The sequence below is a fragment of the Aedes aegypti genome, chromosome 2, assembly GCF_002204515.2.
Source record: "Aedes aegypti strain LVP_AGWG chromosome 2, AaegL5.0 Primary Assembly, whole genome shotgun sequence".
In the NCBI taxonomy this organism is placed as follows: domain Eukaryota; kingdom Metazoa; phylum Arthropoda; class Insecta; order Diptera; family Culicidae; genus Aedes; species Aedes aegypti.
The window spans coordinates 191,686,505-191,709,253 of record NC_035108.1 but is presented as its reverse complement, the minus strand read 5'-3'; the positions used below and the strand labels follow the sequence as shown (position 1 = coordinate 191,709,253).

The following is a 22,749-nucleotide window of genomic DNA, read 5'->3' as shown; positions in this document are numbered from 1 at the left end:
GGGATTCTTTCGGAAATTCCTCTGGAATTCTTTTGTAAATCCCAATGGAATTCTCCCAGAAATCCCTGTGGAATACTTCCGAAAATCCTGCTAAGAATCTTCCAGATGACGGGGATTTTTTTAAATCTTTATTTATGGAAATCATCCGAAAATTCCTCTGTAATTGTTTGTAAATCCTCCTTATATTCTTACAGAAATCCTTCTTATATTCTTACAGATTTATTGCTATTGATTTTATTGTTTCTGCCTGAGATAATTTTGTATATCCAGAATTATTCCGAAAATTCCTTCGTGATTCTTTAGAATTTTTTTCTAAGATTTTTTGAGAAAAAAAAAACTCTGTGATTCTTCTGGAAATTCATAAGGAAGTGTTTTTGATTTTTTTCGTGATTTATCATTGATTTTCCTTGAAAATTTTCTTAAATCCTTGGCAGAATTTTCTGAAAATCCCTCTTGACTTCAAATGGAAATCCTCCAAGAAAACTACCGGACAGTCACTGGGACTTTAAAAAATGCCTATGAGATTCTTTGATTACTGATTTCTTTTTCTGAAAGTGACTTTTAAATGGTTCTAGAAATTCCATTTGAAATTATTCCGAAAATCTTTCTGGAGCTCTTCTGGACATCGTAATTATTCTGGAAAATATTCATGAAATCGACTGGATGTCTGTGACTTTTCATTGAATCTTCAGGGGTTCTTGCGAAATAACTTCTGGGATTCTTTTGGATATCACTGTAAAAAAAACATTCAAAATCCATTCGAAACTCTCCTGAGATTGTTTCAGGAATTTACGAAAATCCTTAAAATAATTCCTTTAGAAATCTCCCTGATAATATTTTAGTGATTTCTCTGTGGTTTTTCTGTAAATCGACCTGGGATTCTTCCGGAAATCCTCCTTTAATTCCAAAGCAATTTCCAGAAAAATTTTCAGAAGGATATTTTTAAGAATCCTGTATTTTTTTCCCTAAGAATCTCTATGTATTTAAACAAAATATCAGGACAATTTACGGTTGAATCCCACAAAAACTTCCGGTGGAATTCTTGAATGCTTATCATTCAAGCAGAATTCCAGTCGTATTTCCGGATGAATTTCGGCAGGTTTTACGGAAGAATCCCAGCAGAATTTCTTGAAAAATTCCAGTAAAATTTCTGGAAGAATCTTTGAAAGATGTTTTGAAGTCCTCCAGCAGGATAACAGAAAGAAATCTGGGGGTATTGTAGAAGAATTTCCGAAAGAATCCTAGAGAGATAGTCGAAATAATAACAGTTTTCTTGAAACATTCAGGAAACTCCCAGAGTCTAGAGGTAATTCGGGAAGAATTTCTGCAAGAATCCTTAACAGAAGGATTTGAAGGATCCTCAGAAAGATTTTCGAAAGTATCCCAGAAGGCTTCCCGAAAGAATGCTAGAAAGATATCTGGAAGATTTCCTACAGGATTTTTGGAAGAGTCCCAGACAAATTTCAAGAATATGGACGTAAAAATTTCAGTGGCATTTCTAGAATAATTTCAGAAAGATTTTCGGAAGCATCCTCGAAAGTATTCTAAAGGGATTCCGAAAGCATCTCAGGTGATTTCCGGAAGAATACCAGAGGTATTCTCATAATAATCCCAGAAGTATTTCCGGAAAAAGGCCAGAGTTATTTTCGGAGGAATTCTCGACGAATTTGTAGTAGAGTCGTAGTACATTTTTTGGCAAAATCCTCTAAAAATATCCAGAAGAATTGCATCAGGATTTTTGTTAGAATCTTCCATTGAATTTCCGAAAGAATCTTCGAGAATTTCGATTCGAATTTGATTTCCAGGATTTCAAAAGTAATCCTTAAGGAGATAAACGCAAACTCACATACAGCTTTATGCAAATATTCCAATAAGATGTCCAGAAGAATCACAAAGGATATCCGAAAGAATCTCAGATATAGTATCGGAATGCTAACGATGTTTTTTAGATGAGTTCAAAAGCGATATCTGTAAGTATTCTGTGATTTCCAGAAGAACTTAGAGAAAAATCAGAAATAATCTCATGATTTCCAGAACAATCCCAGAGAGGTTTTGAAGGATTCATAAGTGATTTAAGGAAGAATCCCAGGAGGGAAATTCCATAGAATTCTGGAGTAATTTCTGGACAATGTCTTTTTATATGCTGTATCAATATTTACAAGTAATTATAATAAACAAGTATTTATGGAACAATAACAATTTTAATTTATCGCCATAATTGAACGACAATTTTAATTAGAATGTGCATCCACCACATCATCCCTCTCAGAAGGATTGTGATTCTAAATATTTTTTTTGCGCTGATTCAGAATTGTAATCAAATACTAGTTTAATTGTATGTGGTGTCATTCAATATTTAAAATAAGATTCGTTAAGCCGAACATGTTGATCCTTCGACATGAACCAACGAGCATTGCTTGAAATAATGAGATTTTTTCGATTACTTTGATTACTGATTTCTTTTTCTGAGGATCTTCTAAAAGTTACTTTCAAATGATTCCGAAAATCCCGTTTGAAATTATTCCATGAATCTTTCTGCAGTTCATCTGGACATCTGAATTATTCTGGAAAATATTCATGAAATCTTCTGGATGTCTGTGAATATCCTTTAAATCTTTCAGGAATTCTGGCGAAATAACTTCTGGGATTCTTTTGAATATCACTGTAATTTGGATTTAGAATTCTCATAGGATTATTTCAGATATTAACGATAATCCTTCATACAGAAGTGATGTTTCTGTGAATCGCCTTAGAATTCTTCTGGAAATCCTTCTATAATCCCAAAACAATTCTCAGAACATTTTTCAGAAGGATATTTTTAAGAATCTCAATGGAATTTCTGAAAAATACCAGAACGATTTACGGTTGAATCTCACGAAAACTTCCGGTGGAATTCTTGAATGATATCCGGAAGAATGACAATCGTATTTTTGGATGAATCTTAGCAGGTTTTACAGCACAATACCAGCAAAATTTATTGAAAAATTTAGAATAGATAGATATCCGAAAAAAAAAAAAAAACTCCAACAGGATTTTTGTTAGAGTCCCAGGAGTATTTCAAAGATATTGGCGTAAAAATCTCAGTGGAATTTCTTGAAGAATTTCAGAAATATTTCCGAAAGCATCTCAAGTCATTTTTGGAAGAATACCAGCGGCATTCTCATAAGAATACCAGAAGTATTTCCGGATAAAAATCTAGAGTTATTTTCGGAGAAATTCTCGAAGAATTTCTAGTAGAGTCGTACATTTTTTGATAAAATCCTCTTTAAATATCCAAATGGATTGCATCAGGATTTATGGTAAAATCTTCCATAGTATTTCGAAAACAATTTTCAAGAATTTCAAAGAATTTAATTTCCTGGATTTCAAAAGTAATCCTTAAGGAGATACACGCAAAATCACATATAGAGTTCTGCAAAAAAATCCAAAAAGATGTCCAGAATAATCGCAATGGGATATCCGAAAGAATCTCAGAAGTAATACCGGAATGGTAACGTTTTTTTTTGGATGAATCCCAAAGCGATATCTGGAAGAAAATTCAGAAATAATCTCAAGATTTTCAGCAGAACAATCCCATAGAGGATTTCAAGGATTCATGAATGATTTAAGGAAGAATCCCGGGAGACGCTCCCAAAGAATTCTAGAGTACTTTCTGGAACATTTTTTTTTCTTCATATGATTTATATATAAAAATTCTTTGATTATAAATATATTTCTTGTGTAGCATTAAGTTTAACTACAGACATAGCTCGTAACATCAATAACAAATTAAATTTATAAATCTTTTAAACACATCCAAATTAAATAACAGTTCAAAGAGTAAAATACCATTCTCATGAGTTTTTGAGAATCATATGGTCGGTGTTTAGACAGACCAGACTAGATGAATTTTGGAGCTCTAAGGATACGTAAAGAACTCCATCAATTTTAAATCTTCCATGTTATTTTGATACAAATGTATCATCAAATATATAAGTTCCATTATTATTGTAATTTTCACGAATGATTAGACTTTCATGACGAAATTGAGAAGCTGCCAATAATGTACTTCTGGTACATTTTCGAACACCATCCACCTTTCATCCTTGATTTCAGTCACTACCAGCTGGTTTTGACACGAGAACACGATCAGCTGGAGCATGAGAACAATGACGATGACTGTAAACATCGGAGGACCAGCTGGCTTTGTTGTGTACACAAGACCAGCTGGTGAGTCGAGAACAAAGAAAAAATGGTAAACATTGAGCCGGCCGGAGAAATCTGTCATGAACATCAGGATAATTGCATGGGCGGCGGTGATCGAAAAGGGGCAGCGAAATCGAAGGCGAAATCTGAGAAAGACGAAATTCAAATCACTAAAGTCTAAGTGGTGAAAAAAATCGCAATACAGTAAATATCTATAATATGTTGATGTTTCACATGTTTGGGGTACATTTTTCTTACTCGATTGAAAAAAAAACACTTGGTTCAGTCTATCTGAACACCGACCATATCTATGTTTGCTATTTGATATTTAAATACTTGAATTGTGCTGTATCAATATTTACAGGTAATTATAATAAATAAGTATGTATAGAACAATAACAATTTTAATTTATCCCCATAACTGAACGACAATATTAATTAGAATGAGCCTCCCCCACATCATCCCTCTCAGGAGAATTTTGATTCCCAATATTTTTTTTTTGCGGTGGTTCAGAATTGAAAATATCAAAAGTCTATTGTAATCACATCCTTTTTGTTCAATTGCATGTGGTGTTATTAAATGTAAATAATGTAAAAAAAAAGAAAAGATTTCGGCTCTGTTATGCCCTACGGCGCCTGAGCCTGCCAAATAAACGAGATAAGTAAAAAAAAAAAAAAAATGTGGTGTTATTCGATATTCAAAATAAGATTCGTTAAGCCGAACATGTTGATCCTTCCACAAGAACCAACAACAAGCATTACTTATGTTAAGAGATTTTATCGTAATGCACAACCAGCCTAAACGTTCTTCCCCTTTTGTATATGTACTAATTATAATTTCAAATTATTGTAATTAAATTAGTTGTGTTGTCTACTATTGTACACGGCAATATGTTTCAAAATAAGTGGAGCTGCTTTTAAAACAAACTTTAACATCGATCAACCAAACCACCATAGAATATCCAATAGCGAAAAATAATAATAATAACCGATCATTGCAAATCGAGCCGAACTGGCGCTCTTTCCGTGCGCACGCGCTCTGTCCGTGCGCACGCGCTTTCTGCAGAGCTGTCAAACAGACTTTTGTGCCTTCCTTCTTTCGCTCTCCTTCAACTCAACAACTCAGCACGATCCACCTCGCGGTGGATTGGTGAGCTGTCTGGTTGTTGCAGATGAACACTTATCGTGTAGCGTGACATCATCATTGACAGTAAGCTTGCAACTCACCAGACAAACGATAGGTGTAATTAACAACTGGACTTGTGTAATCACAGTGCCCGTTTGATTTTGCTAAACAAGTGCTAAATATCGAATGGTTTCGTGTGGTAATTCATGTGGTTCTTTTACAATAGGGTCCTAAAGGCCTGTCTCAATTTTAGTGCCAATCGCTTAAGTATAGGCCAAAAACACATGTTTACTCAATTTTTTAATATTTATCTTTTGTTTAAGTCCAAAACATATTTTTTTAGATTTTGTCACACTCCTTGGCTTAAACTCAAATTTTGGGTGTATTTTGCTTTCCGTGTCCCTTCCGAAATGTCAGATAGGAACAACCCCAGTGTTAAAACTAAAAGCCCTGTGGTTTTTTTGTCGATTAAACGAACGTCAAACATGATCAAAAGTGTCAAGGTTCATTTATGGACCCAATTTTTAAATTAATGTTTAAATATGATGTGACCGTTATTTGAGCGGGAAAAATTGCTAAAATAGTTGCAGTAACATGTTCTTTCGTGTCATTGAATAAAAACAAGATTTCATTAAACATTTTAGGACCCAATTTTGATTTATGCAGGATGTTGAAGGATGATTTTTTTCTGCTGTGCATTACATGATACATGGGGCCCAGATAGCCGTAGCGGTAAACGCGCAGCTATTCAGCATGACCAAGCTGAGGGTCGTGGGTTCGAATCCAAGGGGTGGCTCACTTCTGATGCATCTGATATATTTGAATTATTTCATGCATTCAAATGCATTTAAATGCACACTCAACAAATTCGCATTTCATGGCATGCTCTAATGTTTATTCGCTATCCTAGTCTGAATGTCAAACTCATTTTTCTACAAGCTCACAAGAAAAGCTGCTGCTCACCCCGGAAAATCACTACCTGTAATACTTCATGGCGTAACCGATTATGGTAATCCTTTGATCTGATTGACAAAGGAGTGACCCGCTTAGGACCCGCAGTGAGGAAAACTACAACAACCTTACACTTTATAGGCTGTGGAATGGATGCTTCTGACCAGTTGCTGGCACTCATCGGATTCATTGGAGCACCGGATATTAGCATTTTTGGCTTCACTCTCTATGTGAAATAAATATAATCCTAATCCTCTATCCTGACCTTAGAGTTTAATATTCAGTACCTTTATCTCCAATCAGTCTGTAAGTTGGACACACAGTACCAGGGATACCCAGCGAATTTTATAGTGGGAATTGTGATTTTGAAGACAGATCTGAGTTGAACGACTCATACACTATTTAACCCCTTTAACTACACTCGTGCCCCTCAATTTAATCCAAACGTTGCAGTGATTCAACGCAAAAGACGATGAAGAAATATCCATTCTGCACGAGATACTTGAAGGAAGAGAATACCAAGCTTAAGAGCTTTTAGTTCCTTTCCTAATCCCAAGATCCTTTACCTATATTGAAGGAAATAAAACAAGTTATTAAGACATTAAGATTTGTTATATTTGTTTTTTTTTGTTATCCTTTATTTAAGAAAAAATGCGGATTTCTTTTTGCCCCCATTAAGCCAAAGAGAAAGAAATTCTAAAAGATCTAGTTAATCCTGATTAGTTCACATGAGTTGGAATAATGTACTCCTGCAGTCAATCATCATTTCCCCACTGTGCATCTTTTGATCGTTATTGAAGGCATTAGAAAGCCAGATACCTAATGACTCAAAGGTCTATAAACAGCACTAGTTAGGCTTCTAAATATAATATATGCTCTCGCTTCAAATCTACATCTTGATCTTGATCTGAAATGAATAAAATTTGTAATTAATTGAAGAAAATGAGTGTAGAGTGAAACTTCCAAAACAAACAATGACGCGTTACTATAGTACGATACAATAGTATGGTTCAGGGCTAAGTTGATGAATTTATCGAAAAAATGCATTTAATGCAAATCGATGTACATTAGATGTGCACCGAACAAGTGATCCACCCCTTGGGGCACCCCCTAGATATGTGCCTTAGGGTAAGAAAAAAGCTCTCTCAAAATTTCAACTCATTTGGTTGCTCCCCCAGCTGGCGCATTCAATTCAAAGTTTGTATGGAATATTCGTCTCAAATATATTGAAAATTGACCCTATGTCACTGTTTCGTCTCGTACACTAGTGAATCGCGTTCAATTGAGCCCAGAATGACAAATTCACTAGTTGATACGCTAATGAACATAGTTGCCGAAGGTTGTATCTGGATTTAAGCTCATTTTCATTAAGCTTTCAGTTGTTGAAAGTTAGGCTTAGATTAGCACTTCCGTACAATCACACATGTGCATGCACCTTGTGCTGCAGCTCGCCCAGCGTCATAGGTGGCTATGATGCGCTTTGTGGCTATCACCCAGCTAAGTTGAAGGAATACTAAGCAATATTGCAAATCTACTTCAGATAGTTAAAACACCAACTTTATCAATTTTAATCATCATACAACCTTCTACAATATTGTTTGCTATAGTATCAAGTAGTGTTTTTGACATTCTGGGGTCAATTGAACGCGATCAACAATTTTCCTGACTCAAACAGGAGATGATGTGCTGTTTCCTATATGTTGGAGCTGAAAATCCCATATTAACTTCAATTCAATTGCGCCAGCTCATGGAACGACCAAATGAGCTGAAACTTTCAGGAAGTCTTCCTCTAACGCTAAAGAAGAATCCTGGCGGGTGCCCCGTGGAACTATACAACTTTATTTTTTTCCCGTACTAAGGTGGGCCAGTCTAATACATACAAACAAAGCCGAATCGTTGATTTTCTCCTGGATTTTCATCAAGTTTGTACAAAGCCGACAACAGCAAAATGGTTGACTTGGTCTGTCTTCGATGCGATCGCCGGTGTTCACGATGGTTCATTCTTCATATATGCGTTATGTGTGTAACCACATAGATTTTTGCTATGTGGATTCACACATAATCGTTATGTGCGAAATCAATTATTTCAATGTTTGAAATCGTTTGCTGAAATAGGGTCCTAAAGCCCTGTCTCAATTTTAGTACCAAACGCTTGAGTTTAGGTCAGAAACACATGTTTACTCAATTTTTAATTGATTTTTATTGGTTTAAGTACAAAAAACATTTTTTTATGATTTTGTCACATCTTTTGGTTTAAACTCAAATGTTGGGTATATTTTGTTTTCCGTGTCCCTTCCGAAATGTCAGATAGGAACAACCCCACACGGGAAAAAATTCTGTGGTAAAAATAACTATTTTAGCTGACTACGCCCATTCTTAAAACTACCATGGAAATTCAGACCAATATACTATGTTTACGGTACACCCCACCGCATTACTGGTACATTTGACAGAAATAATTTACAACAATCTGATTTCAACTACAGACATGGTAAAATCAAGCGCATTTCTGGTCTGCTGAAAATTGCCGGTGCGAGCGCTTAAGTTAACCCCCTAGAATGGTAGTTTTTACCGCACAATTTTTTTGCGTGCAGTGTTCAAACTATATGCCCTGTGGCATTTTTGTCGAAAAAGTGAATGTCAAATAAGATCACAAGTGTCAAGGTTCATATTCGAAACCATTTTTAAAATTGAAGTTTAAAAATGTTATAGCCGTTATTTGAGCTGGAAAACTTGCTAAAGTAGTTGCAATAACATGCTGTTTCGTATTATTAAATAAAAACAAGAATTCATTAAACATTTTAGGACCCAATTATGTGTATGGACACATTTGAAAAAGTATTACAATTTTTACAGTGTATGAATATCACTTTTCAATCAATCCTCGGCAAATTTTACTTCGGGACATGCTGTCATTATGTAAATTGAAATGTCTTTGAGTCGACGGATTGAAATCTTTTATAATCACTTATTATATACTGCTTCACGATTAAAAATGAATGAATTCGCACGTTGGTTCGAAGGTAGTTAAGTGACTAGCGATGCGGCGAAGTTGGTCAAAAATCGAACTTCACACGTTGGTTCATCCATTTTTAGTCGCGAAGAAGTATTCAAGCCCAAAAAAATCATGTTACACCTAAAAAATAAGTGTTCTTTTGATCAAGCTACGAAAAACTGTGAATTTTTCATCACTAAACAACCCAATTCTGTAACTCGTTGTTTTTGATATGTTAAAATCTCGCATAACTTCTGATCTCGAAAAGCCATTGGTAACCATGTGTGTAAGCTCGTTGTTTCTATGAAACTAAAATGGAATTACACGTTGTTCAACAACGCAATGGTGAAGAAAGGATCATTCTCTACCTGCCAGTGGTGTTGGTTCGGATGTTTGTTCATTCATTTTCTCAGAAACAACGAGCTACACACGTGGTTATCAATGGCTTTTAGGGCATTATCCCAGATTATGCGAAAAATATTTTAAACATTTACATAAATGCTACACTAATTACCATCGCAGAGCCCCTCGATGATGCAATCATCTCTCCGAAGAAACAATGTAAAAGTGAAACGGGTCAAACGGGAAACGAAACACCCGAAAAGAGGCTGACGTTTCTTCAAACTGTCATCAGACGTGGTCCTCGTCGCATCGTTCTCTCTGCGAGTCGTCGTCGTGTTTTGCTTCTGGTGCATTTTCGCTAACAGTTTTTTATCTCTTTAGCTGATCTGTCGTAGTTTTTCGAATCTTTCCTATCCGCATCCCCTATCCCGCCGATATCATGGACGGATCAAACGCAAACTCCGTTCCCAAGAGGAGCCCGGCCCCGGAGGGAGATTTGGACCAGACTCCGATCTTTCTAGCGGTACTCGTTGTGCTCATTACTCTCGGTAAGTATTACCCCAAACTTTCGCCACTTATGGGCCAGAGGCTCCCAACCGGTTTTATATTTGCCACCCACTATGATACTGATCGTTGTGGCATATAACTAGCTACTGCTATATCTTGTATCTATCTAGGGTAAAAGATTTTGATTGAACAACTTCTGAGGATTTCCACGCATAGTCGAAATACGGCGCGATTTATTAGCATGAGCGTGAGATTTAAACATATTATCCTTGACTTGTTTAAGTGTAAATTATAATTATAATTATAATTGCAGGAAAGATTTACTTATCAAGTTTATGAAAACGAATGGATAGCTAATTTACTAAAAAAAACTGCTTAATTAGCACCAAGCTCAGTTTTTCGACTTGGTTGGACCTTAATAGTTTACCCTACAATTAAATTTTTATGATATTTTGAAATTGGTATAGTATCAAACACTTTAACCGATTAGGATTCTGGCATTTACCATTGTACCGTTACCCATGGATTGAGAATCTCTGCAAATCATGATTGGGTCGCGGGGTATTATTTGTTCATAGTATTGCAATTAACTTTCGCTATCTTTCCTACGCATAATTCAAGCGCTGTTGTACGTTTGGAAGAAGAAGCGCACGGCTCGATCTGATGTCTTGCTAATGGGCTTATGCGATTCGGGCAAGACGCTGCTATTTTCACACCTCATCTTGGACGACGAGAAGGAGACGTTTACCTCGATCAAGGAGAACCTCGGCTATCTCACGACTTCCAGCGGCGAGTTACGCTTGGTGGACATTCCAGGTCACGAACGGTTACGCGGGAAATTCTTCGACCAATACAAAAACCTGTCCAAGGCGATTGTATACGTTATCGATAGCGTCACGGTGCAGAAAGATATTCGTGATGTTGCCGACTTTCTGTACACGGTTTTGGCCGATAAAGCTACAGTAAATCTGCCGGTGATTATTCTATGCAACAAGCAGGATGAAGCCTTGGCCAAGGGCGAGGGCGCCATCAAAAGTTTGCTGGAGAAGGAAATGTGAGTTGAAATTTCGTTTTCTACATAGTATATCATTAACTATATCAATCCAAACTCTTCCAGAAATTTGGTCCGTCAGACAAGAACTAGTCAGTTGCAGTCCGTGGATCCCCAGAGTACGGATGCTGTATTTCTTGGTAGACAAGACAAGGATTTCGAATTCGGACAGGTCTCGCAAAAGGTCAAACTGGTTGCCTGTTCGGCTAAGGAATGCCAACTCGATGATTTGAATGCATTTTTGGATAGCTTATAAGAATGGAACGATAAGACTTTTGTTCGTATTTTTTCTTACCAGTAATTATTTAAGGATTGTGGAGGAAGTATCTAGGGTAGGTTATTTTGGTTTTCTGTTTTATCTCGTATCGAAGATGGTTGATGTTATGTATCTTTCTACTAATCCAGTGTGTCCTATTTTCTTTAATAAATCTATAAAAAAAACAATCGTTCTACGAAAATATGTAATGTTCTTAATCAGGGATTGAATCCTGAGAAAATTGAGAGAATCTCTCACGTATCGCTCTCTGTAACTATCATAACATGCTGCACATTATGAGAGACTGTTTATCGTATACTGCTACAAGTTTGATCAGATTGGGGGGATAGTAGTGCATGATAAAACCCCTCTAAACATGCTCCAAGCCTGGGGGACACTGTTGTTATTGGAAGTTCGTGGATTGTTTATCGTGCCAGTAAAGAAAAACACCTATCCCCAACGGTAAACAAGCGAGAAAAATGGATTTTATCATCGCTCTCTCGTTGGGGCTCTCGCTCGCTGCTTCCATTTATCAGACTTGTTACACCTTGCGATACAATGACGATCGTGGACTGCAACAGATGGGATGTTTTTCTTTGCTTGCTTTGATCGTGCTTCATTCTCAAATGAGAGCGAATTCTGCAACGCCTGTTCTTAATAGATTGACATGGTATCATACATGGTGTCATTCTGCTCCTGAATGTAGACTATCATACCAACATTAAAATGCTAAGCATTACTTTAGTAACGCAGGCTTTGAAAAGTAATTTATATGCGTGCTTGATTTCCTCCATTCAATATGCATATATTTTGGCGCACTTCAATTTAAAATTTACACGGATAGTCACAGAAATAAATATTAAACTATAAATTGACACATATATTGAGCTGATCAGTAATCCAATCCGCATGGTATTTGAATATAATTAACTCATTACGCGTGGTGAAGATGGAAAAATTATGAGTGAAATTATGAAAAAAGTTGGAGGGGTTGTGTGCAAGACACGACCGCAGTGTTGACGTTGGATAACCTTAGGTTGGTTCAAAAAGGATATGGTTTCGAAAATTGTCTTAATGAAGGGCCGATTATATTGGCCTTTAAGGCCGGTTTGCTACTGAGAAGAAAAGGAATCGCCTATCTCGATGTGTGGAAAATTTCTCCCAAGAAATGGTCAAGAAAATCACTTTTTTCTGATCGCAGTACGCAGTTGAGAAGAAATGTCACTTCAAAGGGGGCTCTCTGTAGGAAATTTCTTGACCCTTTCAGTCAAGGAATTTCTTTACTTTTCTTGAGCGAAACAGCATACTTAGCTTAACGCAGCATATTTCGTGTATTCCAAACTTGTTTAGAGTGAGATAATGATATTTTTGTAAGAAATATGATTCAAAACAACTCATACTCTTGGAGGCCCTGAAAAACTATAAGGGTACATCCCTATGGGGTTATAAAAACTGGTAATTAATGTAACGTTCTTGTTGCTCGTTTTGACTTCATATTGTTTTCAGTGTTGAAAACTTTCGTAAATATTTATGCGATAACGATTTGCAGCCAAGTGTACGTTTAATCATGTTAATTTGGACATTATCTTTATCCGATGAACGTGAGCTCGTTTTGTATAAACATTACAATTTGGTCAATCATTCGTCATATTTATCTATGAAAATGTGAAATTTCACTTCATAAAGAAGTTATTCGAGGATTGTAATGAAAGCTCCAGTCATCGCTTTGTTGTTCTTATGGTTTGAGAGAAATATTATTCATTGCTTGGCAACGTGATAAATAAAGTCGGAAAAATTACTCTCAACTTTTTACGCACATTCGGTGGCCCTGAAAAGGGAAGGTCACGATGGTATTACACGGGGTTTTCAACCGTACTATTTTTGTTAGATTCTACATGTCGAAATATGAAAAACCAAAAACCTTGCGGGTGATGGACCAGAGGTGTAGCCAGGAGGGGCTCTGAAAGGGGCAATTTTGTACGTACCGTAATCCGGGGTATCATTGATCAGCGGGGTAACATTGATCGGAATGACTTATCTTAGCTTAGCTTAGTTTAGCTTAGACTGACTACACATATCAATGGTTGCTATTCCGTGATTGACCGAAGTCAGTGAAAATGCACAAAGAATCAACTAGAAGTTCGGTTGGGATTGGCCATAATCTTCTTCAGTGTGCATAATTCAGTGCCTCTATTTATACAGGGTCAATAACGGCGCCGGCCACGTCCTTGCAGTCAGGTGGGATTGGGGGAAGGAATGTTAGTGTGTAACCTTTGCTTTTTGGAGACCGTGTTTGCCTCTGCATCTCCACAAAGGTTACTGGGAGGGATGTTTGTTAATGGGGAGGATCGTTGGGTCATAGGATTCACTTTGATAAGCGATTAGACCATGATAAACAATGATATGTGAGATATATACATGCTTATACGTAAATATAATATTTTCATTTGATATGAACAATTTCTATGTAGAGGAAAATTATGCCGACACTTGAGATGACGAACCATTCAAAGTTTGTTGAACAAATACCTAAATGTAACATTCCTACAGCTGTCAGGACGAAAGCATGTGTTATTATATTTTACTCATTTGAAAAGAAACAAAAAACTCGATTGGTTGGGACATCATAGAACACTCTTATTCTTATGCCGACACTTACAGTGGCGAACCATCCAAAGTTTGTTGAATAAAGTGAACCTTTCGCAAGTCTACACTTGTAGTGTCGAACCATTCAAAGTTTATTTTTAATTACAAAAATAAAGGTATATAGGTGTTCTGAAAAAAAAAAAGTTAAACATAAATAAATCATGAATCAGAGTTTGTGTCGACACTCACAGTGACGAACCATCCATAGTTTGTTGAAAAATCATATTTACATCCCACCATTGTAACGATTGAATGTGCAGTCATACATATTTTATAGATTAGAAATAGTAGCATGAAACGAGCTCACCAATTGATCCGTTATCCTTGACTGAGCAGCCACAATCCACTTTCGGCTTCACTCGTTTGCTCGGCTATAAAAAAGCACTCAGGAAAAAAAAATAAGCGCGCGACCCAAAAAGAATAAAAAAAAAACTGTTCGGGCTTTCTTGACGCACTGCCCAGGAGCAAGCGTCAAGGTCGAAGGATCAAACAGAACTCTTGATCGGAATGACTTATCTCGTAAAAAGTTCGTATCATCATTTATTGGTGGAACATTTCCAAATCATGAATGGTGCTTCGCTTTCTCATATTCATGAGCTAATGAAAGTGAAGATTTTTGCAAAAATTGCGTTTACCTTATGCGAAAATTTGTCAACTTTTCGAAACAATGATTTCAATGGTTAAGATTACACTACCGAAGATTCATGTCTCACATAAGTTCTGCAAACGATATGAATAACAAAAATGCGGTTCTCACTTAAAATGACATCGCCAAAAACGATTCCGTTGTCAAAACTTTCACAAGTATGCTCAATTACGCAACATTAACGAATTACTGTTAAGAATGCAGAACTCCCTTAGGCAATTGCCAACATTTAGGCGTATTCCGTGGTTCGAGGTGTTTTTAATTTTAAAATAACTCAAAAAGTAAATGACTTGTAAGTGTTTGGCCTTCATATTCGGCTCCAGGGGCCATGATTTAAGTAAATAACGACATTTTCAATATTCCCAAACGTTGTTTACAAAGGTGATCAATGTTACCCCATATCAGCTAAATCAAAAAGTCGCCCATAACACTTTTTTAAACATGCTTAAATCTTTCAAAAAACAAAATGTAGTATACGGTCACAAGCTATGGGTGGCAGTACTTGTTTTAAAAATATAAAATTGTCAACATTTGCATTTTCAAACGAAATATTTAAGAAATATTCAAAAATATGATCAATGTTACCCCAGATTACGGTATATTATATTATCAAGCTAATTAGAAATTTGTCAAAAATATTTTTTTTAGTATCTACCGTAATCCGGGGTATCATTGATCAGCGGGGTAACATTGATCGGAATGACTCACCTCATCAAAAGTTCGTATTATCATTTATTGATGAAACATTTTCAAATCATGAATGGTGCTTCTCTTTCTTATATTCATGAGCTAATAAATGTTAATATTTTTGTGAAAATTGCGTTTACCTAATGCGTAAATTTGTCAACTTTTCGAAATAATGATTTTGCTTGGTTAGGATGACACTACCGAAGATTCATGTCTCACATAAGTTCTGCAAACGATATAAGCAAGGAAAATGTGATTCTTACTAAAAATGACATCGCCGAAAACGATTCCGTTGTCAAAACTTTTATAAGTATGCTCAATTGAGCAACATTACCGAATTACTGTTAAGAATGTAAAATTCCCTTAGGGAATTGCCTACCTTTAGGCGTATTCCGAGGTTCGAGGTGTTTTTAATGTTAAAATAACTCAAAAAGTAAATGACTTGTAAGCGTTTGGCCTTCATATTCGGCTTCAGGGGCCATGATTTTAGTAGATAACGACATTTTCAATATTACCGAACGTTGTTTACATGGGTGATCAATGTTACCCCATATCAACTAAATCAAAAAATCGCCTAAAACATTTTTTTTAACATGCTTAAATCTTTCAATAAACAAAATACAGTATATAGTCTCGAGCTATGGGTGGCAGTACTTGTTTTAAAAATATAAAACCTGCAACATTTGCATTTTCAAACGAAATATTGAAGAAACATTCAGAAAAATGATCAATGTTACCCCGGATTACGGTACTGTGATGGTAGAGAACAGAATTGGCATTAATGTATGTTTAAAATGTATTTTCCATGCCATTGGCGTAACTAACATAGAATATTTTTATTTATTTATTCATTACAAATACTTGCTAAAGCTAAGTATGCTGTTTCGCTCAAGAAAAGTAAAGAAATTCCTTGACTGAAAGGGTCAAGAAATTTCCTACAGAGAGCCCCTTTGAAGTGACATTTCTTCTCAACTGCGTACTGCGATCAGAAAAAAGTGATTTTCTTGACCATTTCTTGGGAGAAATTTTCCACGCATCGAGATAGGCGATTCCTTTTCTTGTCAGTAGCAAACCGGCCTTAAGTAAGGACAATCCTTTTAAAATTTAGCAATCGGAATTCAACTTTCAAATTATTATTATTATTAAATTATTATTCAAATTATTATATTATTATATTATTATGGTTATACTACATCTATGCTTAAACATTAACTTTAATTCCTTCCTGAACAGTGGTGTGTGCTTTGCCTACGGAACTCTGATATATTAGAACATGATTTTGTTTTGACCACGAACGAAAAACGATGCTTCATAATGCGAGGTGTTATATTGCGGTATTACAAAATTATTTACTAGAATACTTTGAAAATGGTTGAAATTTGTCTTATAAGAAACGTGGCGTTTTAGTGGTAATTATTTTGGAAATAGCTGTTCTGATTTTGAAGAATTCATAGAAACTGCATCCGAGTAACTCTGGTTGAAGGTGTGTGACTCTGGAGTAGAACGATAGATTGAAGACCCAACGAACGCAACAGTTTAAAGCTATCCGTAATATGTCGATAGCTCTTGCTGAGGCGTTGAGAATTACTTCTAGACCGTATGTAAAATGAGGTAAAAGTAAGACCTTAAAGAGTCGAAGGTTGACATGAGTTGGTAACATGCTTCCTGTTTGTTTCAAGTGTCTCAAACCTCCAAAAAATTTTCCACACTGGGAAACAATGTGTGAGTCCCACTCAAGCTTGTTTTGGAAAATAATACCGAGGCTGGATGCTTTATTAAGATAATTTATTATGTCATTGCCAATTCTAATTTCAGGAAAAAGCTAGGTGCGCTGCGTGACCGTGAAATAAACATTATATTTGTTTTCGATGAATTTATAGGGAGAAGATTAAGAATCGACTAAGCCATAATATTTGAAAGATCATAGTTAATTATACGCGCTAATTCTGATTCAGAAAGATTGGTAGAACAAATATAGATTTGAACATCATCAGCAAACATATGTATGCTACAATATCTCAAGATCAGGCGTTGCAGAATTCGCTCTCATTTGAGAATGAAGCACGATCAAAGCAAGCAAAGAAAAACATCCCATCTGTTGCGGTCCACGATCGTCATTGTATCGCAAGGTGTAACAAGTCTGATAAATGGAAGCAGCGAGCGAGAGCCCCAACGAGATAGCGATGATAAAATCCATTTTTCTCGCTTGTTTACCGTTGGGGATAGGTGTTTTTCTTTACTGGCACGATAAACAATCCACGAACTTCCAATAACAACAGTGTCCCCCAGGCTTGGAGCATGTTTAGAGGGGTTTTATCATGCACTACTATTCTCCCAATCTGATCAAACTTGTAACAGTATACGATAAACAGTCTCTCATAATGTGCAGCATGTTATGATAGTTACAGATAGCGATACGTGAGAGATTCTCTCAATTTTCTCAGGATTCAATCCCTGCTCAAGATAGAAGGTAAATCATTGATGAACAATGAAAACAAGAGTGGAGCTAAAACTGATCCTTGGGGGACTCCAGACATTATGCCAGCTTTTCTAGACATTTTTCCATCCACATCAACTATCTGAACACGGTCGTATAAGGTTCACAGCATCACTTGAGAAGTAAAATTGAGTTGAAAGCTTTCTTAATAAATAACCCTATCGGTCTTAAGTTATGTATATCACTCTTCCTTGTTTTTTTTTATTATAGGAATTACTTTTGAAAGCTTCCAAACAGTAGGAAATTTACGACTTTTGATAATAGTGTTAAACACATGAGTTATAGGAGTAATAATGAAAGATAAGATTAGTTTATCAAATTTAAGAGGAATTCCATCTAATCCCAACCCATTAGATTTTATAGCATTGATAGCGTTTGAAACAGGGGCCCAGATAGCCGTAGCGGTAAACGCGCAGCTATTCAGCATGACCATGCTGAGGGTCGTGGGTTCGAATCCCGCTGGTCGAGGATCTTTTCGTGAAGAAAATTTTCTCGATTCCCAAGGCATAGAGTATCTTCGTACCTGCCACACGATATACACATGCAAAAATGGTCAATCGGCAAAGAAAGCTCTCAGTTAATAACTGTGGAAGTGCTCATAAGAACACTAATCTGAGAAGCAGGCTTTGTCCCAGTTGGGACGTAATGCCAGAAAGAAGAAGAAGAAGCGTTTGAAACAGAATATTCGTCAGTTAATGTAAATTTGAAGCCATGTTCATTAGGTACTGCGAGTGATGGTAAATTTTGATCTACATTGAAATTTGAGCAAAAATATTCATTAATCTCATCACAGGTATTTTCTAACGGAATTGCACAAGCATCAGTAGTGACATTGATATCCTTAAATTTTTCCAAAGATTTTTGTTGGTGATATGATAATCCACAACATTAGTAACATAATTGCATTTTGCTTCCTTAATCATGTTCGTAACATAGTTTCGAATTCTCTTATATCGTTCATGATCAAGATGATTTTTACTTCTGACCCAAGACCGATATCCAATATCACGTTCTATCATAGCCAACGAAATTGCATTATTGAACCACGGGTTACATATCTTGGGTTTATGTCTGCGAAGAGGAATAAAAGTATCATATAACTGAGAAATGTATTGATTCAGAATATTTAATGCCAAATCAGCGTCATGGATAGCGTGAAACAGTGACCAATCAGTACAATTTAAGGTGTTTTCTAAACTAGCTCTATCCATACGAGAGTAATCTCTGAAGAACGAAACAGATTTTGGCTCAGTGCGTCGAATATTCAAAGAAGAAAATATTATATCATGATAAGAAAATCCTGGAGCAGCAACTTGATTAAAATTAACGATGAAATCAATGTCACTTGTCAATAAAAGATCAATCAAGGAGCTGCTTTCTGAAGAACAATGCGTTGGTTCAGAGCCAATGCAATTAAAAACTAAATTTTATATAACGCTACGGAATCTATTAGATCTGTTATCATGATTCATGAGATCAGTGTTTGTAAGCTTTTCGAGAAGGAATTCGGCGCAGTCACATTGTAAAAAACACCCAGCAAGAATTTTTCGCTACGTACAGTAACTTCAACTAACAAATATTCTGTAATATTATTGTTTTCTGCATTTACATATAGTTCAGAATATTCTATTACTTTACAGGATAGATCACTTTTATAATAGATACAAATGCCACCACCTCTACTATAGAGACGATCGTTTCTAATCAGTTTATATCCATCAATATTAACAACATCATCAGAAGTTTTATCCGAAAGCCATGTTTCAGTTACACAAATTTTTCAACTTTATTATTTTAAAAGCATTGCTTAAATTTATGAAACTTGCTCATTTGTCGAGCACACATACTTTGAATATTCATATGGCATATATTTAACGTATTAGAACACACTAAACACACTACGGTGAATTTCACCGTAATCTCAACAGCTGAACAGTTTGTTGAAATAAAACACCGTATTTCGTCGGAACTTAACGGATTACGGTGATTTTTTACCGAATACTGTAAAAATTTACCGTACTCCGTTAATTTATTTCACCGAATTGTTCAGCTGTTGAGATTTCACAAAAATCCGTAAAATAAGTTAAGTGTGGGTTGTAATGCAGCATTAATAACTGTACGTGGTATAAGAGAAATATCGTTATTCGTTTGGGTATTGCTAATCAGCGATTCAACCGACATCGATAATAATCAATAACGACGAGTACCTCAGGAAAAACTGGCAAAACACACTCACAAACAGAGGAAGGAACTTAACAACTAAACTGAATTTTGAGCTATTCATTTACAATATATAAGTTTCAATTGATCACTGTGATTCAGTTGCTCATAAAAAGATAAAGTAAGGTGAAATCATTCGCAGAAAATCAGTACAATAGTAAGTATTCTTGCATAGACGTATAATATAAAGTATCAGCAGACGACGAGATTCAGTAACAGCAGCAGCAATAATGATGGTCAACAGCAGCAGCAACAACAACAGGCCCAGCAACACTAATCATAGACTTTTAGGATCGAATAATACATGGAAATATCGGGATAGGAGTCATTAACTATTGTGGAAGGAAGAAGAATAACTATTCGGATAGGTATTTTTTTAATTTTAAATTAGTAACAAATTTCACTTGGCAAGTTGGTCCTCAGCATAAATTGTTTTAGCAGCCGTATCTGCACAAGTTTTCACGTAAACGATACCATATCTAGTATAAACGGAGGAGAGTTTACCAGTCTTCTTCAATTTAACAGCCAATGTCTTGATTTTGCGCGCCTCCTCAGTAAGATTCTCGTTGATGTATATCCGCTTATTCACTTCGAAGCCCAGGTGACAGTGTTGACCAGACTCATTTCCCCGAAATTCTAATTGTGAAGCCATGAATTGTTATAACTGTACGTTGTATTCCTGAGATGGAGGGGGAGGTGGTTGGGCTTGAGTGTTGCACATGGGATCCGACAGTTTCGATCTCGGTGGGCCGCAATTCAAGTTTCGGTGAAATGATTCGCACTCACTCACTCACTCATTTCATTTCACCAAAACTTGAATTATGGCTCTCCGGGATCAAAATTGATCGATTTTGTGTACAGTACTCAAGCTTAACCATCTGCTTCTCTATCTTAGGATGATAGAGCATGGTTGTAGTAGTTCGTGGCTTCGTAGTTCGGAAAATGCTATTTTCGGGGAAATGAGTCTGAGCAACACTGGCAGGTGATTCAATGACAATGTGCTATATATCACATTGATTCAATGACAGGTTCCGAGAAGACAAATATCGATTGTAGAAATCATCTTTTGACAACTTGAATGCAAATTGCAAAGCGATGGGAGGAGTTGCTCCCGAAGCGATTGGCGGTTTTGCCAAACGTTTAGGGTAAATGAGTGGAGCACAATCATTTCCGTATCCTAGCGTACTGGGAATCCTCATAACGTAGCCCGACAGATCTTCCGCAGCATGGTATGGAACTCCCGAAAGCAGCAAATCATGTTTCCTCTCGCTAGCCAAAATACGTTGCTTGTTAGTTCGTACATCGTTTGATACATCCATCACAGAATCAGATAGCTGTTTGATTTCAACTGAATATTCTGTTTTGATCTTGTGGACATCAGCACGCAGTATTTATCTCCGCTCAAAGATCACGTTTGCAACTCTCTACAGTAGCCTCAATTGTGGTGTTCGTGTTATCAAACATGTGTTGCATCCTTACTAGAAGCTCGTCAAGAGATTCAACGTGACTATCAGCATTTCCAGTATTATTGCGGCGCTTATATTAAATCCACATCCAGCGGCGGCGGTAACGCGCAGAAGATATGCGCGCAATTCAAACGCAACGCATTTTCAGATAATCGCATTACGTGGATTTATCTTGCAGAGTACAATATATTTATACCGTTTGGATTTGTCTGTTTCAGTTACCAATGCAGTGGACACCGTTGTTTTGTTTTTGCTCGCCATTTGATCTGCTTGCGTGTGTTAGATTTTGGAAATGGATCAATGCACGAGTTCATTATTTGACGTTTGAGCGGTGCCGTGTTATTCATGTCACCATGGTAACAAGTGAATATGGCACCGCTCAAACGTCAAATTAGTGAACTCGTGCATTGGTCCATAGCCGACCGGGTGAACATTGAGTACCCGTGGTGGTAGTTGGCGGTTCAAATGAACCAAAGATGGCAGTAGTCAGCAACAAAAGCAACACTTAATCACGGTTTCTTATTGATCAGCAAAACTTTGTTAAAAGTTATTGAAATAATCAACCTTCACTTTCTATGACGAGCAATGTTCTAGTTAATTACTTAAAACGCATATGCTTCACTTTAAATCGGGTATCAATCGAGTATTTAGATACCATCACAATTGATATTAAAAAAAAATATTTTTGTCAAACTTCCAATAAGCTTAATAATTTAATATACGTACAAAATTGCCCCTTTCAGAGCCCCTCCTGGCTACACCACTGGTCCATCACTCGAAAGGCTTTGGGGTTTTTCATATTTCAACATGTAGAATCTAACAAAAATAGTCCGATTTAAAACCCCGTGTAACACCATCGTGACCTTCCCTTGTGAGATTTTTTTCTAAATTCAAACCAAACCAATCATTTTACGTAGATGAAAAAAACGAATTTAGTACTATACCATTTAATACCATTAGAGTTTATATCCTTTGACAGATACGCGTATTTCGACCTCAACTGTAAGGCCGTCTTCAGTGTCGTGTACTAGACTCGATGTGAAGTTGAGTCGAGTCTAGTACACGACACTGAAGACGGCCTTACAGTTGAGGTCGAAATACGCGTATCTGTCAAAGGATCAAACTCCAGTGAAATTAAATAGACCAGGAGAAGTGGATGAACTTGTCATTCATT

At 36.4% G+C, this 22,749-nt stretch overlaps 1 protein-coding gene across 1 annotated transcript; it reads left to right on the top strand.

Annotated features, from left to right (window-relative positions):
• The first annotated feature begins 9,829 nt into the window (after positions 1-9,829).
• On the top strand, positions 9,830-11,601 carry LOC5572501 (signal recognition particle receptor subunit beta). The gene is made up of 3 exons (XM_001660391.2): positions 9,830-10,147; positions 10,728-11,160; positions 11,224-11,601. Exons 1-3 carry the CDS (start codon positions 10,039-10,041, stop codon positions 11,411-11,413), a joined length of 732 nt encoding a protein of 243 aa, XP_001660441.2. The 5' UTR covers positions 9,830-10,038; the 3' UTR covers positions 11,414-11,601.
• The last annotated feature ends 11,148 nt before the right edge of the window (positions 11,602-22,749 follow it).

Bases quoted from the DNA above. Each gene is read 5' to 3' on its own strand.
- LOC5572501 (XM_001660391.2), top strand. From the start codon at position 10,039: ATGGACGGATCAAACGCAAACTCCGTTCCCAAGAGGAGCCCGGCCCCG. The intron at 10,148-10,727 runs GTAAGTATTACC...GCATAATTCAAG, and splicing joins CGTTGTGCTCATTACTCTCG to CGCTGTTGTACGTTTGGAAG. The intron at 11,161-11,223 runs GTGAGTTGAAAT...AAACTCTTCCAG, and splicing joins AGTTTGCTGGAGAAGGAAAT to AAATTTGGTCCGTCAGACAA.